Source organism: Nelumbo nucifera, chromosome 6 (genome assembly GCF_055504915.1).
Source record: "Nelumbo nucifera cultivar China Antique chromosome 6, China Antique-T2T, whole genome shotgun sequence".
NCBI classification, from domain to species: domain Eukaryota; kingdom Viridiplantae; phylum Streptophyta; class Magnoliopsida; order Proteales; family Nelumbonaceae; genus Nelumbo; species Nelumbo nucifera.
The window spans coordinates 22,441,113-22,466,221 of NC_142654.1; the positions used below are offsets into that span (position 1 = coordinate 22,441,113).

The following is a 25,109-nucleotide window of genomic DNA, read 5'->3' on the forward strand; positions in this document are numbered from 1 at the left end:
GTTGGATTAAGTTAATATCTGGTCCATTGATATAAGATAAGAATATATGTGTCAATGGACTGGGTTTGAGTTGAAATCAATCTAAATCAAAATGAATTTGAACAGATTGAACGGTCCAAACATTAAATTGGATCGGCCCAAAATATTCATTGGATTGGATTGGACCTGGTCCATTTATAATGGACTCACACTGGACTGGATCGGATTAGACCAAATCCAGTCCAATTGACACCCCTATAATCATAATCATGGGCGGTTTTTTATCTAAATTCTTGACCTGTTTGGTTAATTTCTCTATCCGGCCGGCACAGACCAATAAATTCTTAACCTACACCCGGCCAGCTTTCACTGGCCCGACCAACCTGGACTTGGACTAGTATATTCGGTTGTTGCACCAAAGCAACCGAATACTACTACCTCAGTTGTCCAACACGTTAAGTAATTCTAAGTTTCTCACCCTTAATTGGAACATTTCTATCAAATCCATTTAGCAATGACTTTCGTATAAAAAGCCCAAATCAAACCCAATTTTCACACTTGAATCCAGTTTATTCATTGAGAATAAAACAACTAAGTCGAAAATGTACATGACACATTAAGATTGGAGTAGATAGAGGAGTTGTTACAGTTTCTGCTAGATCTCAATTCATAATCTACGCTACAACCTTTAGCTCACAACATACGCATAACTGCACCAATTATTATTTCCCTAGTTATTGTATGCTTGGTTGCAATTAATTAATAGTTTGCTGTTTCTCGGTTGAACATCATTGGATAGTATCATGCTAGGCCATTGCCAACTAATAGTCCTGTAATGGGTAGCGTGTGTTTGCTCTTTCAGGCCTCCCTATGAACAGTTCGGTCTCCACATCTGCATTTTGATTGCTCTGACCAAATAACTCAGTTTGTCTATGGTGGTTCGGATGTTCCATTTTCTGCCCTCCACACTAAAAATCAAGAAGCATAAGAATGAATCAACCAACGAGACATTATTTATCAATTTTGAGGTGCAAAGCATGCTGTGGGATATGATAGCAGAATTTTCTATAATCTCAAATTTCTTGATGCTAGAAGGTATAAGAGATTGATGAAAATGAGGGGAAGAAGATTAGTAGATTACCTTCTTGCGTAACACTGCATTTTCCTCGTCCAGGAGTCTTTCCTGAATTTGATGAAAAAATAGTAATTAGTGGAAAACTTGGTGCAATTCTCAGAAGTGTGTCTTTCAAGAGCTCTTTCTATGAGTTTCCATCTAAGGAAATAATCTGAGTGCATCTTTTTCAAACTTTCTGTTTTACAAATTACCTTTTCCTTTAGATCCTCAATCTGCTCCCTGAATAACTGAGTCTGGAGTACAAGTAACATCGAGTGTGTAAATTATCAGTTCGGGATGTTGAAACAACTCTCCGAAAAATCTAGTATCAGTGGTTCAAATTGTGTACCTTTCTTGCTCTGATGGTGGTCAGGCTTCTCTCTAGCTGGTTCTCTATCTGCTGTAATTCTTCTAGAGAACATGACCCCAAGTTTTCTCCCAACAGTTTCCTGAGTGAATTCAATTTAAAGTTTTGAACAACAAAAAGAAAAAAATTATATGATGTATAGAAAAACAGAAGCAAGTGTTGTTTATAGTATGAGTAGGCTCAATGGTTTCAAAGTAGTCTTCAAACCTTTTGGAAACTTCAAGAAGTTCAATCTTCTTTGCCATGTTCGCAGCTTCGTACTTCAAATGCTGTATTTGAACTCAATTATTGTGAGAAAGCAGAAATGAGTGCTAGGTAGAGTTTTGGTGTCTCGGAAATGCTTTGCAGTATCAAATAGTAACTTGATCCAAGTGATATTAACAAAGGGTGCCAATGCCTCAGGCTGGCTAATGGGCTGTCTAAAGGTCGTCCTTGACATCCCCAGAATGGGAAGCATTCGATAGAGAAAGCTTGGACCCATCCAATTTTAGGATACACTGAACCAATACATTGGTATTTGGCTATTATGTGACAAATCAAATGATGGTCAGTATAGGAAGTTTTAGTAGGAATAGCCACCCCAACAAGGCAACAGAGCTAGGAGCCATTCTCCTTAACGAGTGTAACTAGTTGTATTCTTCCATGACAGACAAAGATAAAGTTATATGCTGTGTGAATCCCATCCCGTCCTCAAGTAAGAGATATGCCTACAGGAGGTGGTGGAGCTTCATGGAGAAGTCATCAAATCCTGTGACAACTTCGTCATTTGCAAGAAGGTTTTCATTACTCTTATCTTTGGACTTAGCTTGGATTTTCACTCTATTTTTGAAATTCCAAGAATCATAAAATGGAACATGGCAATCCTGATCAGTACAGGTAAAGTGACAGTTGATTATGCAAGAAAATGAGAGTCGTAGATATTTCTTTCAGGAAGTCAAAGCCAAGGCAGAGTCTAATCAGTATTGGTGGTTTGTTACAGATTAAAAGCAGAGTCCGGAGGTTTTCCTTGGGATCACTTCTGGCTCCTATAGCTCGAGGAAAACGAGGGAACAAGTAAGCGGTGAGAGCCACATCAAGTGAAATTGTTTCTCCTAATTAACATTCTATAATGTTCGGGCCAATTGAATAAAATTGGTATCATTAATTAAAGGGATGATTATGGGTGCAAAATTGAACTAGTTAGCATTTTCAAGAAACAATCTTATTTCTGTTTTTAGTTAACATTATAATAATTAATTCATTTAAAAATATTGATCTTATGCATTCAAATGCAGGGTGAAACCAGATGAAATTATTTCATTCCAGGTGGCATTAACCATTTGATTGATTAGAAAGACATCTTTAAGTTTGTGTTTTCACCTACTTCCCACAATTTCATGAATAATTATCAAGGTATCAGAGGATTTGTCATGGTTAAGCACAGACCTGTCAGCCACATCAATGAGTTACTGGAACCACTATAAATATAAGTATTCATGGTCTTCATTAACCATTTTGCTAATGAAAAAAAAAAAAAAACATGCTTAGAGAACTAAAAGTTGATTGTGAGTACTTCCAAGTAGTGTAAAAGGGAATATACACCTACAACTCAATTCTTCCTAACAGCATAACAGATCATAGAAAAGAATGTTAAAAAGAAGGCTTGACCTGCATACTCTGTTCTATTGTTCTGTCGACCTGCACATCTTTTGAATATCTTTGGTAGCGCTCTATTGTCTTATTCATGCTGAAGCATCAAGAGCCAAAAGAGTAGGTAATTAGTAGAAATTCATGCTGAAGCATCAAGAGGCAAAAGAGTAGGTAATTAGTAGAAAGTTATATTAGAGCAGAAACAAAAAAAAAAGGCAGAATTAAGCATAAGATCACAATTACTCCTGCTGCAGCACAGCTTAGATCTAATTGGGTTGGGAGTTTCCAACCATCTAAATTGACTTTCCCCATTAATGCACTCATTTTTAGTTCTATCCTTTCTAGTTGTAGTCCTGCATGCATTGACAAAGTTTAATAGGGTTTAGAGCACATCTAGCACAAAAGGTTGATGATTTACACAGTAACCCAAAAATTATAGAATCTAAGGCTAGTGGAAATTTGGGATCAGATTTGACAGGATGAAAGGTTGAAAAGATACACGGGGGCATCCAAACATGGAAGCAACTGAAGATGGTTTGGCACAGAATGAAAAAAATAAATAGAATGAGTGGCAGACGCACTGGCCAATCTAGCTTGTTACACCTATTCTAATAAATTTTTTTTATCACTCTCTCCATCGACATTAAAGTTAAGATAAAGTATGAATGGACAGAGATTCCTTTTCCTTGAATTTATTCAATTTTTCTATTTTCAAGACCTCCCTTTTTTCTTTTTATTGTATTTGAGTTAAAGAAGTTGAATGAGAATGGTTCGATGGGGAATCAGTCGAACCTTGTATATTTATAGATACAAGAGTTAGAGTTTATGTACAATACTCAATTAGGAGATCAGATTACACTGAGCTCTATCAGATAGAGTTTATCCAGACTGAACTCTATCTAATAGAGTTTACCAAGTTAGTGGAGATCTATCACAAAACAGATAGAGATATGTGATGAACTTACCACAAGTTCGGATGAGCAACAAGATAACATGCTCCCACATTATCACAGTAAAGTGACAGAGCTGATGGGAGACAGATTCCAACCAAATTAATTCAGTAGTATTTGCAAGAGACCTGAATTCAGCTTCTGTACTGGACCTGGCAACTATTTGCTACTTCTCGGCACTCTAGCTCACTAGGTGATAGACGAGATAAATACAATAGCCGCTAGTAAACCGGAGGTCATCAGGGCATCTAGCCCAGTCAACATCAAAGAAGGCAATGAGATGAATAGAGGATTGAGAGGAGAAGAATAAAGCATGAACTAGGGTATGTTTAAGATACCGAAGAATACACTTGACTGCTATCCAAAGTTCGCCTGTGGGACTATGTAAAAACTGGCAAGCCTTGTTAACTACAAAGCTGATGTCAGGACAAGTGAGAGTGAGATACTACAGTCCTCCAACAATACTCCTATACTGAAATGGGTCAGAGGGAGGTGAGCCATGAAGCCTGGAGAGCTTAGTAGTCGCCACCATGGGAGTGGAGAGAGGCTTTGCACCATCAAGGCCAACACGATGAAGCAGATCAATGATATAGCAGCACTGACAAAGATAAAGTCCAGTGTGATCTCTATGAGTTTCATTACCCAAAACATAATGTAGGTCACCAAGATCCTTAAGTTGAAACATTCGGCCCAGACTGGTCACCACGGATTTAATGAGTGTTGGGGAAGTCCCAGTGAGTATAACATCATCTACATATAATAATAAATAGATACGATGATCACCATGAGAGTAAATAAAAAGAGAGGGATCACAACGAGAGGTACGGAATCTAGAGTGCCTTGGATAATTTGCACACATGAGTAAGGCGATCAACATCTTCAAAACCCTTAGGCTGCCGCATATAGATATTCTCAATGACAATCCCATTGAGGAAGGCATTGTCAAAGTCCAGTTGTCGAATGACCCACTGATGGGAGACCGCAAGAGAGAGAATAGTATGAATGGTGGTAGGTTTAATGATAGGACTAAAGGTGTCAGAAAAATCAACACTTGGTATCTGAGTGAAGCCCTAGCCGGGCTTTATAGCGACCCACGGATCCATTAGGTTTCCTTTTGATCTTACATACCCACTTAGAGCCGACCACATTCATTGAAGATTGATATGGTACGAGGTCCCAAGTCTTATTTTTAACAAGAGCCTGAAACTCTTTGGACATCGCATCACACCAATGACGATGCTTAGAGGCTTGGGAGTAAGTAGTGGGTTCAGATTCAGTAGCCACAACAGATGCATTATAACAAAGAGGAAGAGGATACCAGGTGGCCAAAGAGGCCTCAGACCACATGGACCGGGTAATCATAGAGTGAGTTCGCTGATCAGGAGCAAGAACCAGTTGCGTGGAGTCTAAGAGATCATGAACCGGATGAGTGCAGGGTCGAGTGCGCGGCAGGTCATCCGATGTGGGAACAAGTCCAGCACTTGCTGCGTCATTGTTGCAGTTGTCCAATCTGTGTGCAGAAGGCATATGATCAGTCCCAGGAGATGTCACCGAAGGAGATGCAGGCGCAGACCCCCTCTGCTGATTTATACAAAATGGAAGGAAAGTGATGCCATTAGTATTAGAATCCGGAGATGATGTCAATTGTTGCAAACCAGGAAAGAACTCTTCATTAAAGATAACATGGCAACAAATATAGAGACGACTTGTCTTGACATCATAGCAGCGGTAACCCTTGTGAGAGGAACTGGAGCCTAGAAAAATGCAAAGAGATGACATGAAGTCCATCTTGTCCCAATTGTACGGTCGCAGAAATGGGTAACAAGCACAACTGAAGGTGTGAAGAAGAATGTAGTTTGGCGTGTGATTAAATAAAATTTCATATAGAGACTTGCCTTTGAGAGTCTAAGAAGGAATGCAGTTAATCAAGAAAACCGCAGTTTTAGTCGCATCAGACAAAAAATTCTAGGGAAGAGAGGCAAACGCCAGCAAGGTGAGAGTGGACACTCTCACATGGCGATGCTTCCGTTCAACGGTTCCATTCTGCTCAGGGCAAGTGAGCCGGTGTCTGATGCCTTGTGAATTGAGATACTGTGAGAGCTGTCGGTATTCCCCTCCCCAATCAGACTGAACAAATATAATTTTTTCATCAAACAATATCTCAACATGCTGTTTAAACTTTAGAAAAATATCAAATACATCAGACTTTTGACGCATAGGAAAAATCCAAGAAAATTTAGAAAAAGCATCCACAAATAACACATAATATCTAAACCCATTATCGGACTCAATTGGGGTTGGCCCCCATACATCTGAATAAAGCAATTCCAATGGACGACTATAAGAAGTAGATGAAGCAGAGAGGGGAAGACGATGACTCTTTCCTAGTTGACAAGCATGGCAAACTGGTAAATTAAATAAACCACTGTAGGGAAGACCGAACTGAGATAGCACACGCCGAACCACTTTAATGGAAGCATGTCCAAGACGATGATGCCAGATCCGAACTAATGATTTCTCACCAATAAATGCAGTACTACTTGATGACGGAGGAGAAGGGATAGATGTTGAAGTAGAAAATTGATAGAGTCCACCTTTATTGGGCCCGCGAAGTAGAACTCTCCTCATATGGTCCTTCAAAAGAAAATGAGAATGATGAAATTCAAAGACAACATTGTTATCTTTGGTAAACTTGCTGATAGAAAGTAGATTCTTTGTAATTGAGGGAACATGATAAATATCTTCGAGATAAAATTTATGGTCATTATGAGAAATAACAAAAGAACCAATATTTTTTATCTCCAAACCTATGCCATTACCGATTTTCACCTGATCAAACCCACCATAGTCTGATCGAATCTAAAGATTGTCTAGATCGGATGTAATGTGATATATTGCTCCAGAATCTGGATACCAAGCTAGGTCAAACTGAGACAAGGTACTAGTGTGAAAAGCAACTGGATCAGGAGTAGGATTTTGAGCAGGCTATCGATCACCACCAAGATAGGAAATATCAAAATGACGCTAACACTTCCAAACACCATGGCTAGGAATGTTACACAGTTGGCAAACAATGATGTTGCCGCATCCTCTACCATTGGGATTGTTGGGAATGATTTTTGTTGGTTGAAGCAAGATTGGCACCATCATCTGTCTTAAGATAGTGATTTCTTGGAGCCAATACTCATGATTAAGTAATTGGCTAACAACATAAAAAACTCTCAGTTTATCAAAATCAAGTCAATTAGCAATAGTAGTAATAATGGATTCATATTCAGATCCAAGTCCACTCAAAATACACATAACAAGATCTTGTCGGGAGATAGGTTCAAAAACAACAAAAAGGTTGCCAACAATACCTTTGGCTTTCTATATATATTTGGAAATGGAAATGGTACATTTCTTGAGACTCTGGAGTTGTCTCTTTAATTGCAAAATTCTAGATCATGAGTGTGAAGCAAATGACTCTTCCAATGCACCCCATACTTCAGCTAACGAAGACATACCAACAACTTGAGCGAGTATACCTTCAGTGAGGGATGAATCAATCTAGCTAAGTACCATCTGATCCAGTTGGTTGGTACCAATGATCAAATGCTAGATTGATAATTTTCTTTGTAGCATCCTCTAGATCATCAATTTCTTCAGGAGGTGCAGGGGTTTTACCTTATTCCCATAAGTTTGTGAGTTCTGAGAATGGGAAGAAGTTGTGCACGCCATAGGAGATAGTTGTCATTGTTCAGCTTGATGGGTAGATAATGAGTGATGTTGGACATCGATCCTGGTGTACCTGGAATAGCTTCTAAAGTCAACGACCCTAGGCTATTGATTCCTCCTTCTATCGAACTATTGATTGAAGCCATGGTAATGTGGCTCTGATACCAAGTTAAAGAAATAAAGTGGAGAGTTAAGTTGAATGAGAATGGTTCGATGGGGAATCAGTCGAACCTTATATATTTATAGATACAAGAGTTAGAGTTTATGTACAGTACTCAATTAGGAGATTAGATTACACTGAGCTCTAGCAGATAGAGTTTATCCAGACTGAACTCTATCTGATAAAGTGTATCAAGTTAGTGGAGATCTATCACAAAACAGATAGAGATATGTGATGAACTTATAACAAGTTCATTGAATATCTCTTGGCACATCATCTTCTGATGATGTGGCTACATCTGATGATGTGGCAATATTGTTATCCTCAATAATTTGGAGTTCTTAGTGTATAGCTTTTTCAGATAAAAATAGGTCAGCTCAGGTTGGTGGTGACATGGAAGAGCATGTTGAAGTTAGATAATCCAATGTTATGGGTGCGGACTAGGAACATATGGCTAGTGATTTGAAGTTTTGAACAATCAACCAATAGAATAACCAAGAAGAAAATAAGAAGAAGAAAAAGAGAATGCACCAAGTTTGGCTGGATAGATTACTCAAAGGGAAGAGAGAAAAATATCCACTATGAGAACAAGAATACATGGCTGATCTCTTATAGTTTCACAACAAAATGTCCATCCTCACTAAACCTTAATCCTGCATAACCTAGCTTAAATAAATAAAAAACCAATTCTATCAAAATTATACATAGGCTTTGCTTCCTTTCATAAATACATAATAAGTCTTTCAAAAGTTTACCAACATTACAAGTATATAACCTCCAAAACCCTACCTGAAAAAAAATACTACCAATCACAAAATATCTCTCTACATCCTCCCTCAAACTCAAAATGAGGAATCCAATTTGAGTTTGCAAGAAAGGATGCTGAAACAACCTCCATGAAAGCTGATTAACCATTGAAACAGTATCCATAAAATTCAATATGTTGAAGTGGCCTCATAGAAACCAAAATTGGCTTTTAAAAAGCTGAATGGGGTAAAAACATGATATGAGCTTGTGCAGGAAAGCTGGAGTACAGCCATGTCATGGTCTAGTAATCACCAAACAGAAGCTAGCCAATGGAAAAACAACAAATGTCATGCTAAAAACTAAAGTTAGCCAACGAAGGCCAATCACAATCACTGAATTGAAGAGCCAACAAAATAAGCAAACCAGAGTTGGCCAATGGCAAGCCAACTATGAAAATCGAACCAGATTAAGCAACATTCATTTAGAACAAACATGAGCTGGGCAAATCAAATATTAGTTGATGATGGTAACCCAAAATTCACCAGAATATTCCAACTATCGAATCAAGTCACAAATAGGATCAAATCAAAATTGATCATGATGAAGGATGACTATTATTGAAATCCAACACCATTGGGACATTTTCTTAAATACCAAAATAGTTACCTTAAGATTTAAACTCTTTAGTGAGATTAGGTTTGATGCCATGAAGCACAAATCATAAGTCAAAGAAAACAGCAAATATAAATTTTTCCATAGGGAGAGTTGTCTACAAAATCCAACAATATAGAAAACCCAAGAAATGGCCACAATGGTGTTAAAATAAGAACTAGAAAATGCCATAGTTTACCAACCAAATTAAATTGCCTTGCACCAATGTCCTTTTGGTCTTCTTTCCTATATGTAACAAACCTAAACTCTAGAAGATGAGAGGATCAAAAGAAAATCAAATCTAAATTTACGTTGTGATGGTTTTCGACAAAACCAAGGAGAAGCATTATCACCCCTTTAGGGTCTAGAAAAATGATAGAAAAAATACTCATATATATTCCTCATTGAATGATGCAAATACCTAAAAGATTTTTTATAGGTTCAAGCACCATAGACCTTGCATGAACAGTATAACGTAAACAGTACTCATGAATAGAAACTCAATGCTAATCCTCTTTAATTCACCAAATTGATTCCAACATTAGACTTGTTTTGGTACTATGTCAACCAGAAAAAAAAATAGTAAACCAAGAAGAACATAATGAAAATAGAGAGAGAGAGGGGGGCATGGGGATTTAACGTGGTTCGGCTTGATAGCTTACATCCACAAGAAGAGAAGGAAATATATCCACTATGAGAATAACAAATACATGGATGATCTCTTATAGTCTCACAATAAAATGTCCACTCTCACTCAACCCTAATCGCACACAACTAATGGTTTAAATAAGCAAAACATCCAATTATATCATAATTATAAGCCCATCTTTCTTCTATGTAAGTCCCAAAACGTTTATCAACCTTACAAGTATACCCCTATAACATCCAACACCCTTCCTGAAAAAAATCCCAGATGCAACCAAACACAATATATCTCTCTTCATGAACGAGGATCAAAGGATGAAAACATGGTGGTCGAAGACTAAATGTAGAGGATTGAGGAGGGTTAATGAGACCCTAAACAGACGTATCAACGCACTTGGAGTAAGTCTTGCTATATAGGTGAAAAATCTTGATAGAGTGAAGTACAAACTGCCTCCTGGGTGAAGATGTAGACTTGGAATCAAAAAGTTGAGGCTAATTCAGCAATGATAGAAATTCAGAGTGTTGAAAGATCTAAAAAGGAATCTGCATTAATAAGGAAGGAAGATCAAAACCAAGGTTAGATAATAGTGAGAAAAAAGATGGAAGGCATGTCCAAAAGAGGAACAAGAGGCTTTGCTAGATAAAACAAATGGAAGCATTTGTAGATCATGGAGACAAAACAAAAGCTTTCAACCTTCGTATTCATCATCATGACGTATTCAATTAGACACATGTTTGTTTAAGAGTGAAATTAATGCTCTATTGTATAGTTTCTTTTCAAGGCTTAGGTTTTAAGCCCTCCCCTCCTATGTCCTGTTTTATTATTAATAATCTTTTTCTTTTTCTTACAAAAAGAAAAGGGTTATGCACATCAAATAATGAATTTATTATACATGGTGTTCAAATTTGGTTACCAAATTGAAAAGGCCAATTCAGTTTGGTTTATTCGATTTTCGGTTCAGTTCAATTTAGTAATTTTAAAATATCGATTTCCTATTTTTCAGTTCAGTTTGAAAACAAAAATCAACTGAAAAATCAAATTAGCTGAAACAAAGACATGTTTTATATTTTAATTATAAATGTTGATATTAGTAATATATATATATATATATTAATATATAATATGTATTTTAATTATAAAGGTTGATATTTTTTAATAGTAAATATTAATACAAATATAGCATACATTTATATTTTAATTAATCAAATTAACCGATCTAAAACTGAACCAATCCAATTCAAATTCAGTTTGATTCGATTCATGAAAATGGCTAACTGAAATATCGGTTAGATTTTATTTCCAAACCGAACTGAACTGACCCAATGAACACCCCTATTGACAGCCCTACTTCAATATACGTAATTGTCTAGTTAAGAATAAATTTAGGATAAAATATGATGATCTTGCTTTTTTGCAGTTTTATAAGTTCTATTATGATAACTACATATTGAGATTTATTGTAGCTTTTACTGTCCACTCTATCTCAGCTCACGTTATAATACAATTAGTTTGAAATGGTATTTTCTATACGCCTACCAAAGAAATGTGATTTTACGTATAAAAAATTGTCCTACTAAAAGAGTAGGTATCCAACAATGAGTAAATGACATTGTCAAGAAGAAGAAAATAATACAGTATAAATCTTAAAAAGTGGACTATCCAGACCTTTATTATTGTTTAATTTTTTTAATAAGCCTATTCTTGTTTCGATTTTGTAAACACAATGATATGATGCTTCAGCATCCATTTTGGAAGGCCTATATTTTTGAAATCATCATTGATCTGCATGATTTTAATGCTTTTGGACTAATTTGACCTTCCATATAAGCATATGTTATCACCTTAATGGGTGGATTTCTTTGTGTATTTGTACCTAACCAAAAAAAAAAAAGGTAAATTGCTGAAACCTCCCTTGAAGTTTGGTAATGGCAATCACCTTCTCCTAAATTTTTTGGAAGTTGCAAATAGACACCCTTTGGTAGAATTTTCTAGTAAAAGGCATTAAAATGTCTAAAATACCCATGTAATTACTTTTAACAAAAATGTTTATTTTCCAAATTTTCTCTTCATATGAATCATTATCCCAAACCCTTCCAATCTCTTTTTTGGAATTGATTCATTTTTTGAACTTGCCCTTCATATCAATCACTCAAAGGTAAAGCTACAACTTTAAATTCTCTTGGTTTTTGTTGTTCATAAAGTTTGTACTGTTTTTTCCCATAGAAACCAGCCTCAAGAGTAACTGCATGGGTATTTTGGACATTTTCATGCCCTTTTTGGAAGATTCTACCAAAAAGTGTCTACTTGCAACTGTATTAAAAAGTTCATGGGAGATGATTGCAATTACTAAACTTCAGGGGAGGTTTCAGAAATTTACCCAAAAATATAATTTTAGTGTCACTTTTCAGTCATCGAGGCCATTGTTATATATTAGTAAGTTCTAGGAAAGAAAAAAACACTATACAGGATGTGCTTGGGACCATTTTATTTTAAAGGTTTGGTATAAAAAAAGCAAACGTATATCAACTTGTCTTAAACAATTATTAATTCAATTAGTATAATCTCCGCACAGTGTTAGTTTTCGTTTTAATTACAACTTTATTTTGGAAATATTTGTGTAGTAGGCAAAAGAGAAAGCCAAGCCAACAACTCCAAAAACAAAACAATTCTTAAGGTAAAAAAAATTATTAAAATAAGAGAAAGAGAGAGAGAAAGAGAAACCAGCCAAGCAGGACAAGGCTAGCCAACTCAACCCATCAAAAACTAGGCCATCAAAAGGGCAACAAAAACTAAAAATCCCAACAGATTCCAGACAAAAACCTTCCCTTATAACAAAATCTAAAAGCTCCACTACACCAAATAAAAATTCGGCACATCTATTACATATTCACTATATTAAACAAAATTAAGTATGAAAAATAAGTACTTTCATTGGTAATGGAAATGAAATACAAAATTTAAAACTAACCCAAATTAAAGTATAAAATCATTTTCCTATTCAGTTAGTGGAAAATTAGTGGTTCAACCTCTCAACTTAAATGGGCCAACCCAGTTATGTCATTGTTAGATAACAAGATTTTTAAAAATAAAAATAAACACAATTTTAAAAAATAAAAATATATATAAAAAACTTGGCACATCTCTAAAAATAAATATTATAAACAAAATTTTAAAAGGGTATAGTCATAGTTGATGTATAATGGTCCAAAGCAGTGAGGTGTAAGCCTCAAAACTTAAGAATAAAATTAATTAAAGTTTATAAATTGATAAAAATAACATAGAATATAACAAATTAAAATGATAAAAGGCATAAATATCCATAAAATAAAAGTTTATAAGCAATAAGTTTCAGCATTTAAGTACTAAATAAAATAATAAATAATCAACTAACAATCACAAACATTCTACATTTCAGCTTTTAAAATACAAAGTTATCAAATTATTCAAATGACCAAAAGGAAATATATGAAGAATCATCCATATAATTGGATATTAGATTTATGGTCATTCAATAGTTTAGAAGAAAGAAAACAATTTCATTAATTTGATTAATGCAAAAAAAAAATTGATAAAAAGGAAATAATCCATTAGGAAAAGAAATGAGAAAAATAACAAACTTGCGATGTTAGAGTTAGAATAATAAGGAAAAAATCTCACATATATTCAAGAGAAACTACGAACTTGATTGGCCTTTTTTTGCATTCAAATCTCCCAAGGACACTAAGAGAAACTAATAGAATTTGTTTTTCCTATTGGTTTTTCATTTTTACTCTTTTTATTTATTTGGGTCATAATTATTTAAGTGCTTCTTCCATATATTGTGAATTATAAAAATGCACAAAATATATCTTTTTTGAATTAAGTCACTAAATAATAATTGATACTTGAGGTCTGCACCTTTTTATGCCTCAAGCTACACTTCACACCTTGAGCCTTGAGGCTTGAGGTTTATGTTTCATTCTGACCAAGGCTTAAGCCCCTCATCAAAGTTGTGATGTTTAAGCCTTGAGGCAAAATCTATGTGCCTCACCTCAAGGCTTAAGCCTTTTAAAATAACAAGAATTATTTTGTTAGTGATAGAAATGAAGTACAGATCTTAACACCAACCCAAAAGCAAAATTGTTTTCTTGTCCATGTTGTAGGACAATGGTTCAACATTTTGAGTCAAAGGTCCATCCCATGATGTCATAATTGAATAAAAAAGATAAAAAAAAGAAGATAAGAACACAAAATTTGAAAAATACTGAAATTTTGTAAAAAAATGTTGGAAACATCTCTAATATTACATACTTATCATATTAAACAAAAAAGTGACAAAAATAATTACTTTATTAATGCTGAACATATAGTACAAAATTTAAAATTGGCACAAAAATAAAACTACTTGACCCAAGTGGTGGATTTATAGCTTAATTGTCTAGTAAAATGGATAAGCCCATGCTTTCATAGTTAAAGAAGTTAAAGTAGATAAAATAAAAAAGTTTTCTATATTACATAAAGCGAATACTTGTCTTGGTTTCATTACAGCTCATGAAAGTTAAATACAAATATCATATATAATATATGGTTAATACTTACTTTAATGTGTACATAGCACTTGCTCTTACACTAGTAGAAAAATAAAACATTCATAAAAATGTTTTGGATGAATCCCTAATATTATATATTTATCATATTAAACAAAAATTAGTGTGACAAGTAAGAATTTGTTTTCGCAATGATGGGAGTGGAATACAAATTAATAATCAACTACATAAATTCTAACATGTAACATGCAACAAAACAAACAAAAAAACACTAGTCAGGTTACACATTGCTAACCAGACCAATAGCATTTTTGTGGGCAAGCAGAAAGACTTGGAAAGGCCTAAAAGTACAACAAATAGAAAAAGAGAATTAATATCTCACCCATGGTCTATTAACTAGGTGTCAAAGATGTCTATAGTTCCACCAATCAAGTCATCTTGTTGTTAACCAAGTCAATGGGTTCTTTGAGCAACGAAGTTATTTGGGTTGAAACAAACTCAAAAGTTGGTTTGTGGACAGTAAATCAATCCCACTAACCGGTCAAGTTGTAGCTGAAACCATCAATATATACTACAAATAGGAAGATTTTAAGATGGGTATTTAAGTTGAAAGGCAACAAACCCACTAATACACCAAGCTTTGATTACTTGTATTTGTTACTTTGTTCTATTAAGGACACATGTATTGTTATCATCCTCATCATCATATCACTCGTGTACCACATCAAAGTAGAAAGATTGATATAGTTTTGATGAGGGACAATTTGGCCCGTCAAATAATGTGATGACACGTGAAGCAACGAAATGATGTGAGAACACCTCAGCGGCCTTGGCAACCTTGGCAATCCCAGTCACCTCGTGCACCTCGGGTAGCCCAGCTGGATCGAGGCTCAAACAGCCAAACTGCGGGCACCGATCTGCTGGGGTGCCATGTAACTTCCATTTAGAAGCTAGCCACCTGTCTCTAATTTCCTCGGGATTATGACACCACGTTGACGGAGTTATTTTCCCCTTGCCCGAACCGAACGGAACTGAATCTCGAAACGCATAGTGAGGCCCACGGCATCTCACCTACATAAAGGCCTTACCTCCATCCTCACAAGGTACACATGACTAAGCTCTCTAAGTTCTCTAGAATACTATCTTTCAGCTCTCTCAAAACCTTCGCATCGCTAAAGTCTATCCAAACACAGCCTGTCTTGGGCTATAAGAATATATTTTTCACCATTTAAAACCAAACATTCAAGAGTTAATCGGGTGCAATGAACAGCTATTATTCAAATTTCTTAACATCACCATCTATTAAAATAGTTAGACCATGAAAAATTATTTAACTTAGATCCATAATTATAATATGGGCACCTCTTAGAAGTGACTCCCTAGTATCTATAAATTGGTGTAAGTAAAAATAATTTTACACACCAAAAACTTCTTTCTTGAATTGTTTCTATCAAGACAAAGATGTTATTTTCTTGAAGAAAATTTATCTAAATGAATTTCAGCTCTGTTGGTTGACATTCATTGCCAAAAGCTCTAATATATCTTAGAAATAAATTTTCCTACAATCCAATAGCAAACTTAGTTTATTGAGTAGGATATACATGTCGGAGTCCAACAATATGGTCTCTCGAGAACATTTTAATGCAACATTTCATTTCTATTACTACATTATTTTGGCATAGATGAACAATTGATGTACAAAATGATTTTTTTTGCAAGAAAACAACTTTTTTTTGCAAGTATATATTAACCTTTGAATTCAAAAGAACGAATTGTTTTAAATATAGTACATACTTTTCCATCAATATGTTCACAAGTCCATGTTTTTTCATCTTGCCCAGTCAGACTATTGGAGACATGATGGATTCCAACTAGTGGTGATAATTTCCAGCACAGACCGAAAACATCAAGGCTTGGGCCTAGGTTTTGGTGTTCAAAGCCCATCCCAGACTAGAAGGTATGATTTATATATTAAACATATACTTACACACATGTTTTATATCATATCATATTATATTATGTATATAAATATTATAAAATGACACACATAATATATTAAATATAATATTTTGTATTATAAAATTATATCATATATTTTATAATATATTATATCTTATCTAAGATAAAATATTATATAATTATATATAATACTCAATAATCTAAAGCCCGATTCGACATCTGATCCAATTATCTTGAACTCGGATGATGTATTTATGTAATCGGATCAGGTTCGGACTTGACTCCATCCAATCTGATTAAAATGAAAATCCAATTATACTATAATATTTACTGATATTTCATATAAATTTTATAAAATGACATTTAAATTATAAATAAATATATATATATATATCTTATATACTATGTTATATATGAATTTATATATAATAAATTCAGTATGTTATATTTATATTAATTTATTATATATAAAAACTGAAAAGTAATTAACTTTTTAATTTTTTTTTGTATTTTAAAAAATTAAAATACAAAAAAAATTCGAGTCCAATCCGAGTCCACTTGGGTTCAAATTCGAATATAACGTCTTCAAATCTGATCGAATTTTAAATCACAGGTGTAAGTATTTAATAATTGCATTGGATACAAATTTTTTTTTGAATCCAATCCAAATCTGATCTGATTATATCCCTACTTACGCCCAAAGCCTGACCCAGGCTCGGCTCATGAACCCCTAATTCCTACTCCTATATGTCCATGTCCATGCAACCGTGGCTCACAATTCAACATCGATGGACATTTCACCATGTACAGAGATGGAGAAATTTTATAAATATTTCACTAATTTTGTTAATATATATAGGAAATCTAAAAAATTAGGAAGATTTCTACAAAGATAAAATTAATTATTAAACATTCAACGAATCATTAAAATAAATACAATTGCACAGTTAAGAATCAAAAAACCATAGCAAAGAACTCTATAAATCAAATAGGACAAAATTGAGTGCCATTAATAAATAATAGTTATCTTTCTCTTTGTTTCCCTATTAGTCTTTTCACCATTTTCTCTTCATTAAATACGTCAATTACTTGCCGTTTTGACTTTTTTCTTTTTTCTTACTAGATGTTTTAATTCATTTGAGAATCATTCACACTTAAATGCATTTTACATTTTTCATTTAAATTATTGTGACTTAGTAAGCGGATAATATCAAAATACTAAGCCAATTATCTAATCACCAGTTCCCCAAGGTTCTTTTTAGGAATTTTTAAAACAATTAAAATTATTTAATGAAATGTCCAAAATCTTTTTATAATATTCTATAATCTTTAGCCTTATAAATATAGGGGATGTTTGGAATTATGGCCATTTTTCAAAAAAACGGTGCCACGTCGGATCCACATAGGTGTTTCAACAAATGCCCATGTATCTCATTGTTTGGTTCAGCCGATTATTAAAAAATCGGGCATGCCTCGAAAATCGGGACCCCACCAATGCATGATGAACCGTTTCCCCCAATGGTTGACTGATGGGTATCCAATGTGGTGCTTATCTGTCAGCACATACATAAAAAACGGTGATGAAAATCACCTTACCAAACAGTATAGTGTTGCTCACTGTCTATGTGGCAGAAGCGTTTTTTTTTTTTTTTTGTGAAAAACAGGTCTTAAAAGTATGAGCATTTTTTCTTGAAAATCGGTCCCAAAAAGCGCACACGCTTCCAAACACCATGATAGTCCATCAATAAAATCTGAAATATCATCAATTCCCCATAGCTCTACTAGAAAAGTAGTTTTAAAAAATTATAATCATTTTAATGAAATATTGAAAATTTTTAATAATATTCTAAAATTTTGAACCTTCAATATATAGTCTATCAATAAAATCTGAATTATTGTCAACATATTGGAAAAATATCGGATATGTTTTGAAAAAAGATTCCCAGTAAATTTCGTATTGCCACTTAGCAAAATGGGTATATTTTGCTAATATCGCCGATATTGTGAACCATGTGAAGTGAAATCTGTCCAAGGTGCATGCATTGAATACTTCTTAGTTCTCATAGGAAGTACACAATGATGGTCTTGTCAATAGAAGACTGAAAGCTGCACCCAATAAAGACTAATCTAACACAAGATGAAGGTTTTAAAAGATCTAAAATAATGCCAAAAATGAAAGGATTCTAATCCAAGTACCAATATATATTCAAAAACATTCAAGATTTCTCAAGCTCAATTATATTGCAATCTAAAAGACCTCTATAGCTAGAAGTTTGAGGATCCAAAATGCAAAAAGAATGAGAGAAGCATGGATTAAAGTGTTGGGGCTGCAAATGAAACAGAGAATAAAAAAAGCAGCAAATCAAGAAAAAAAAAAAGATAAAAGCTCATTTCCTCTTTTCTCCTCTCTTTAAGGAGCTCAAACCCCAGTTCCAAGCTCAAGACAATCCACATCAAGAGAAGACCTGGTCTGCATGCACTTAATTATACTTACTCCCCAAATCATAACTACAAACCACTTCAAAAAGGGCATGTTCTACACTTTTTTATATTTTCATATCTATAAAAATTATTCTTATTTGTCACACTTATTTTTATTAAATATGCTAAATATATGATATTAGAGACATGGGCAAATGTTTTCTACAATTTTTCTTTCTATTTTTATCATTTTAATTTTTATTATTATTTAATTATAACATGTAGGGTTGTTACATTTGACCCAAAAGGTTGACTTGTTGACTTGCCACCGAACAAAAAAGAAAACACAAATTTGGGTTGGTTTTAAATTTGTATTTTATTTCTATTATCAATAAAAATAAAATTATTCTTTATCATACTTATTTTTCTTTAATATAATTAATTAATATAGAATTCAATGAAAGAATGAAAGTTAATATCCTGGATATAAGACCTAATGAGAGGAAATTGAATAAGGAGAAATGTACTAGTTCAAATTACATTTGGTGCCCACACAATTGAAGAGTGACCAAATTGAAAAATAGGGATATATTTCAATGAATGTTAATGAGAATTCATACCTTAAATATAAGACTTAATGAGAGGGACTTGAGTGAGGAGAAAAGTGATTATTTAAATTACATTTTTATCCTTAAAATTAGAGATCAGCCAAATTCATAAATTGAGGTATTTTTAGTCAAACAAAAGTTCCACACTAACATTCACACTTTTAATAATGGTATAGATATTTGCCAAAGGATATTAGGCTCACTCACTAGAGCATCACAAAGTCGTCGTACCAACCAATGGTTCACTAGGCACCCAATTGTTGTAAACTATAAACAGCTATACTAGGACAAACTAGAAAGTGCATGATTCTTGAAATCAAAAGATACCTAGAAAGAACTAGGTTAGAAAATAGGCATATTGATAGTAAGAATAACCTCATGTATGCTAAAATATGGTGCAATAAGCCAATAACCTCATTTTAGGGAGATTTTTTTCTTAAAATATTTTTCGACTACTCAACCATACTAATTTCTCCTGGTTAGGTTAACAAGAATATTAATTTTTTACCTAGTGAATAGCAGGATAACCTAAGAATTTAAACCACATTCTTCTATATTATATCCTTGAATATTCCAGGTGAAGAGGGAGACTAACAGTGAATAATTAATCTTTAAGTTGATGTAGCAGTCCTCTTCCTTCCACATCATCAACACTATATAACTAAATTTTTACAGTATGGATCCAATGGACAACCCTAGTAGTGATGAGACTTGTCAACATTATTAATTCTTTCTCCTTATTGGAGGATACTTTTGGCATTTATTTCTTTCCGTATGGACCAAAAGACAGCAGCAAGCTTTCAAATTCCTCTATTTAATGTTGTAGTTTCTTTCTTATACATTTTCATATTTTATTTTTTTATGTACAATTTCAAACTGGATAACCAAAATACTGAACCATGAATTAATAATTTGACTATTTTATGTTTGCTTAAGTTTTCAAATATATATATGGCATCTTTGACAACTTTGTTCACTCATAAATAGCAAACTTTGTTCTGAACATCCATACGACAGAAGTTTAGTTTCCCTCTCCAAGACCAACTTTATAAGTAACAACTGATCTACAACATAAATTACGGAAAATAAAAAATAAAATTAAAAATTAAAAAAATAATAAAAATAAATGTTAAAACTAGCGATAGGATTAGGTACCTACTAATCTATTTTTAAGCTCAGGATGTCCTTAACGTTAAGAAAGAAACTAGGTTGGCCATCGCACCCTTTATCAATCTGAATGTGCAACTTTATCAATCTCAATCACACAAATGATAACCCGATTCCATGTGCTTTCAATCACTTGATCACTAATTTGAATAACCTATACATCCAACTGGAATATCATCAAGATTCGACTTTTTACCATGCATATTGATTATGTTTTATCTGTGCATTGCTTTTTAATCGATAGATAGATATCTCTTACATTTTCCATGAATTACAAGAAATCTCCCAGCAATTGCTTGAGTGGGTAATTTCGTTCGTCTTGATGTATCATTGACCCACTTAGTCAGAAAACTATTCTATTGCTAGTATATATTATCTCCATGATTTAGCTATAGCTCTGTGTTAACAGTAGTACATCAGGATAAAGATAACTTCAATGTAATCCCATTATATCAGGATAAGTTTTTAGGATAATCACTCTATCCATAGTCCTATCTTATCCTATTAATTGGTTCTTGTTCTTTATCTTATACACACAGTTGTAATCAACTTCTACTTCTATTATTATAAATAGAAACCTAGGATCAGTCAAAACTAACTGAATCCTAGAATACTTTCTTCAATTATTCTTTGTTTTATTTATTTGTTTTTGTTTCTTTATTCCAACTTGGTATCAAAGCCAATGGCCACCGACCTAGAAGCAAGAAACGCTGCCTCCAATATGGGTAGCAGTGGGGTCACATGGAAGCTCCTCAATCCCCTCAATTCAGAATGTTCTGCATTATCTCCCAAGCAAGTTAGGGAGTGATCACTATCTTCTCTAGTGAGCATAGTTCCCTCCCATTCTCAGACATCACCATCTAATGGAGATGGTAGAAGGTATTAAGAAACCTCCCCCCCACCCTAGAGATCGAAAATCCAAATGGAACTAGAACCATCCCACATCTAGAATTCAAACGATGGTGTGATCTATATCAGCTCATGCTGAGCTGGTTAGTTTCATCTCTTACTAAAGGCATCATGGAGCAAGTAGTCGGCTTCTCCACTTCAGCAGAAGTTTGGGGTACACTTGCGAAGAGCTATTCGACCTATTATAGGTCAAAGATTCTACAGTTAAGAAGACAACTTCAGAGTTTAAAAAAGGGATCCCTATCTATTTCCGCCTACATTCAGCGGGGGAAATCAATTGCAGATAGTCTCTCCACCGCCTCTGAACCGGTAACCAAATATGATCTAGTTCTTTATATTCTTGTTGGTCTTGGTAGTGAATATGAATCAATTGTTACTACTCTTACAAATTACTCAACCATGAAAATTAACTTGAGAAACTATCTCGCTCTCTAAATGATGGATATGTTAATGCTAATTTTGTGGGTACAAAAAATAAGAAATCTTCACAACAAGGAAAACCCAATCAACAATTTCAGCACTTCTCTAATTCTAATAGTAGCTGCGGTAGGGGTAGGGGTCGAGGACCCTTCCTATCCAATCATCAATAGTTTTATCAAAATAATCAACAATAGCAGTTTCTAACTCAATTTTCTGGTGGAGGTTGTGGCAATAAAAATTGCAGTATTGTGTCAAATCTACAACAAAATTGGTTATGGCACACTACAATGCCATAAAGCCAGGTATGCTTTTGGTTTGTAGAATGATAATTCAGCTAATGATCCTTCAGTGTTTTATGGAGGGTTGTTGACTCCTCAGTATCAATTCAGTCACCACAATGGGAATTCAATGTTTGACCCAACTTGGTATCCAGATTTGGGTGCTACTCATCATATGACTCCAAAAATTGACAATTTATAGAACTGATCAGAATACATGGGTTTTGACCCAGCTAAAGTTGGTAATGGGAAAGGTTTGCGGATTCTTCACACAAGCAATTCATATCTTCAATTCAATCAATTTACTTTCAGTTTAAAAGATATTTGTCATGTTCCTGCTATCTGCAAAAATCTGTTATCCATCAGAAGTTTCACCAGATATAATGATATGTATTTTGAATTCCATCGTGATTGTTATTTTTTGAAGGATTATATAGGGACAGTTCTTCTATGAGGGGTCAATAGAGATGGTTTATACTGCTTTCCGTTGACTGCTACCGCTTCGTCATCTGCTAGCACTTCCATATCATCTCCGCTGGCTTTAGGTGGAAACTGAACCTCAGTTCAAAGATGGCACTTGTGATTAGGACATGCAACTCTTCTGATTGTATGGCATGTTATTTCTCAGTTTGGCCTTCCTTACAGTTTGAATAAGTCGCTTAGTTCAGTGTAAGAGTCATGTCAAATGTGTAAAAATCATAGGTTGTCATTAAAGCCTTCTTCTTTTTTAGTTTAGGAGTCCTTTGGAGTTAATTTTTTCAGATATATGGGGACCATCCCTAGTTAAGTCAAATAATGGACATTGCTATTATGTTTTATTTTTTGATGATTTCACAAAATTTTCTTAGATTTATCCCATTAGTCGAAAGCCAGAAGTATTTGATATTTTTCTAAAATTTAAGCAACATGTGGAAGTACTATTTAATGCCAAGATCCAAGCTTTTCAATCCGACTGGGGAGGAAAATAATGCAAATTGTCTAAATACTTGGACTCGTAGGGTATCACCCATCATCTCACCTGTCCTCACACTCATGACCAGAATGGAACGGTTGAATAGAAGCACCAGCACATCATTGAATCGACCCTCTCTTTATTGGCCTCCTCGAAACTCCCGTTCTCCTTCTGATGTAGCCAAAACTACAATTTATTTGATTAACAAGCTTCCTACTATATCTCTTCATGGTGGATCTCCTTATGTGGTACTCTTTCAACGACCACCGGATTATTCTATGCTTAGATGTTTCATATGTGCTTGTTATCCTCTTCTCTGGCCATATAACAATCACAAGTTCATGTTTTGATCACTTTAGTGCATCTTTCTTGGGGACAGTCATACTCATAAAGGGTATCGATGTTTTCATCCAACTTTTGGCAAGTTATTTAGTTTAAGGCATGTGGTTTTTTATGAGTCTCTATTTCTGGGTTTCTCACCATCATCATCAGCTCTAGAGGTTTCCTCCATTGGATTTTTATTTCAACACCACCATGGACCTCTCCTTCTACACATGTGTCTTCTCCATCAGCAATTGCCGACCTGCCAAGTCTTGAACATGCTGCCTCTTCTAATTCTCCTATAGTTCAGCAATCTTCAACCTCTGCCTCTCCTCCAGTTCAATATCGCAATATCCAGGAGGTTCTGAATACTGCACTAGTTGTTTCGGCTCCAGCTTGTACACACTTTATGATCACACGATCCATGGATGGCACATTACTTGTACGTTCTGATCAGGTATCGTGATAACCTCTCCCCAACTCCATTATTTCTTTTCTCACCTCCCGAGAGGCAGAACCTCAATCTCACATTGAAACCATGAGATACCCTCATTGGCGTAATGCGATGCAAATAGAGTACAATGCCTTAATTCGTAACAGGACATGATAACTTGTTCCGTACACTTCATATATGAATGTTATAGGCACTAAGTGGGTGTTTAAAACAAAGCAAAATTCATATGGTACTTTGAACTACTACAAAGCTCATCTTGTAGCACAAGGATTTAATCAGATTTTGGGTCTTGATTATTTTGACACATTTAGTCCAGTTATTAAACTTATGACTATTTGCACAATACTAGCCCTTGTTATTTCTCACAATTGGCCAGTACGTCTACTAAATGTTAATAATGCCTTTTTACAAGGTCTTCTGGATGAGGACATCAATGTTCACCAACCCAAAGAGTTTGAAGATCCTTCTTATCCAAATCATGTCTGCAAACTTCGCAAGGCCTTGTATGGTCTCAAGCAGGCCTTGAGAGCAAGGTATTCTCAACTCAGTAACACTCTTTTCCATATGGGTTTTTGAAACTCCACCATTGATCCCTCTATTTATTTTTGATCGTGGTGGAACTAAATTGTTTATTCCCATTTATGTTGATGATATTATTCTTACTGGGAACTCCTCCACTACAATTGATCATTTCTTACGCTCTCTCTCCAACATCTTTCCATTGAAAGATTTGGGTACCTTGCATTACTTTCTTTGCATTGAAGCTCAGCACAACTCTTCCGGATTGCATTAATCTCAACAGAAGTACATTGTTGAATTACTTCATCGCACTCATCTAGATGGCATTAAACCTGTCTCCACTCCTATAGCCACTTCAGTGAAGTTGTCTAAGATTTCTAGAGCACCTCTGTCAGATCATACAGAATATCATAGTGTTGTTGGCACTCTGCAATATGTTACATTGACAAGACCAGACATCTCCTTTGTTGTAAACAAATTGTACCAATTTTTACATTGCCCATCTGATGAATGCTAGAGTGCAGTGAAACGGATACTACAGTATCTAAAAGGTACTATTGAATATGGTATCCAGTTTTAGGCATCACCTAATATTGTTCCACTAGCTATTCTGAT

At 34.5% G+C, this 25,109-nt stretch overlaps 1 protein-coding gene across 2 annotated transcripts in view; it reads right to left on the reverse strand.

Annotated features, from left to right (window-relative positions):
• Nucleotides 1-528: 528 nt before the first annotated feature.
• Nucleotides 529-25,109, reverse strand: part of LOC104608344 (MADS-box protein SOC1-like) — a 29,499-nt gene continuing 4,918 nt past the window's right edge. Inside the window, exons 3-8 of one of the 2 annotated variants that reach the window (XM_010274299.2) lie at nt 3,108-3,186; nt 1,668-1,729; nt 1,443-1,542; nt 1,306-1,347; nt 1,121-1,162; nt 529-947 (exon numbers count right to left, since the gene is read on the reverse strand). In XM_010274299.2, coding sequence (XP_010272601.1) covers nt 801-947; nt 1,121-1,162; nt 1,306-1,347; nt 1,443-1,542; nt 1,668-1,729; nt 3,108-3,186 — 472 coding nt within the window. In that variant the 3' untranslated portion in view covers nt 529-800. Of the gene's footprint in view, nt 948-1,093; nt 1,163-1,305; nt 1,348-1,442; nt 1,543-1,667; nt 1,730-3,107; nt 3,187-5,357; nt 5,782-25,109 lie in introns of those variants that run through there. The other variant, XM_088890446.1, reaches the window with a different exon arrangement.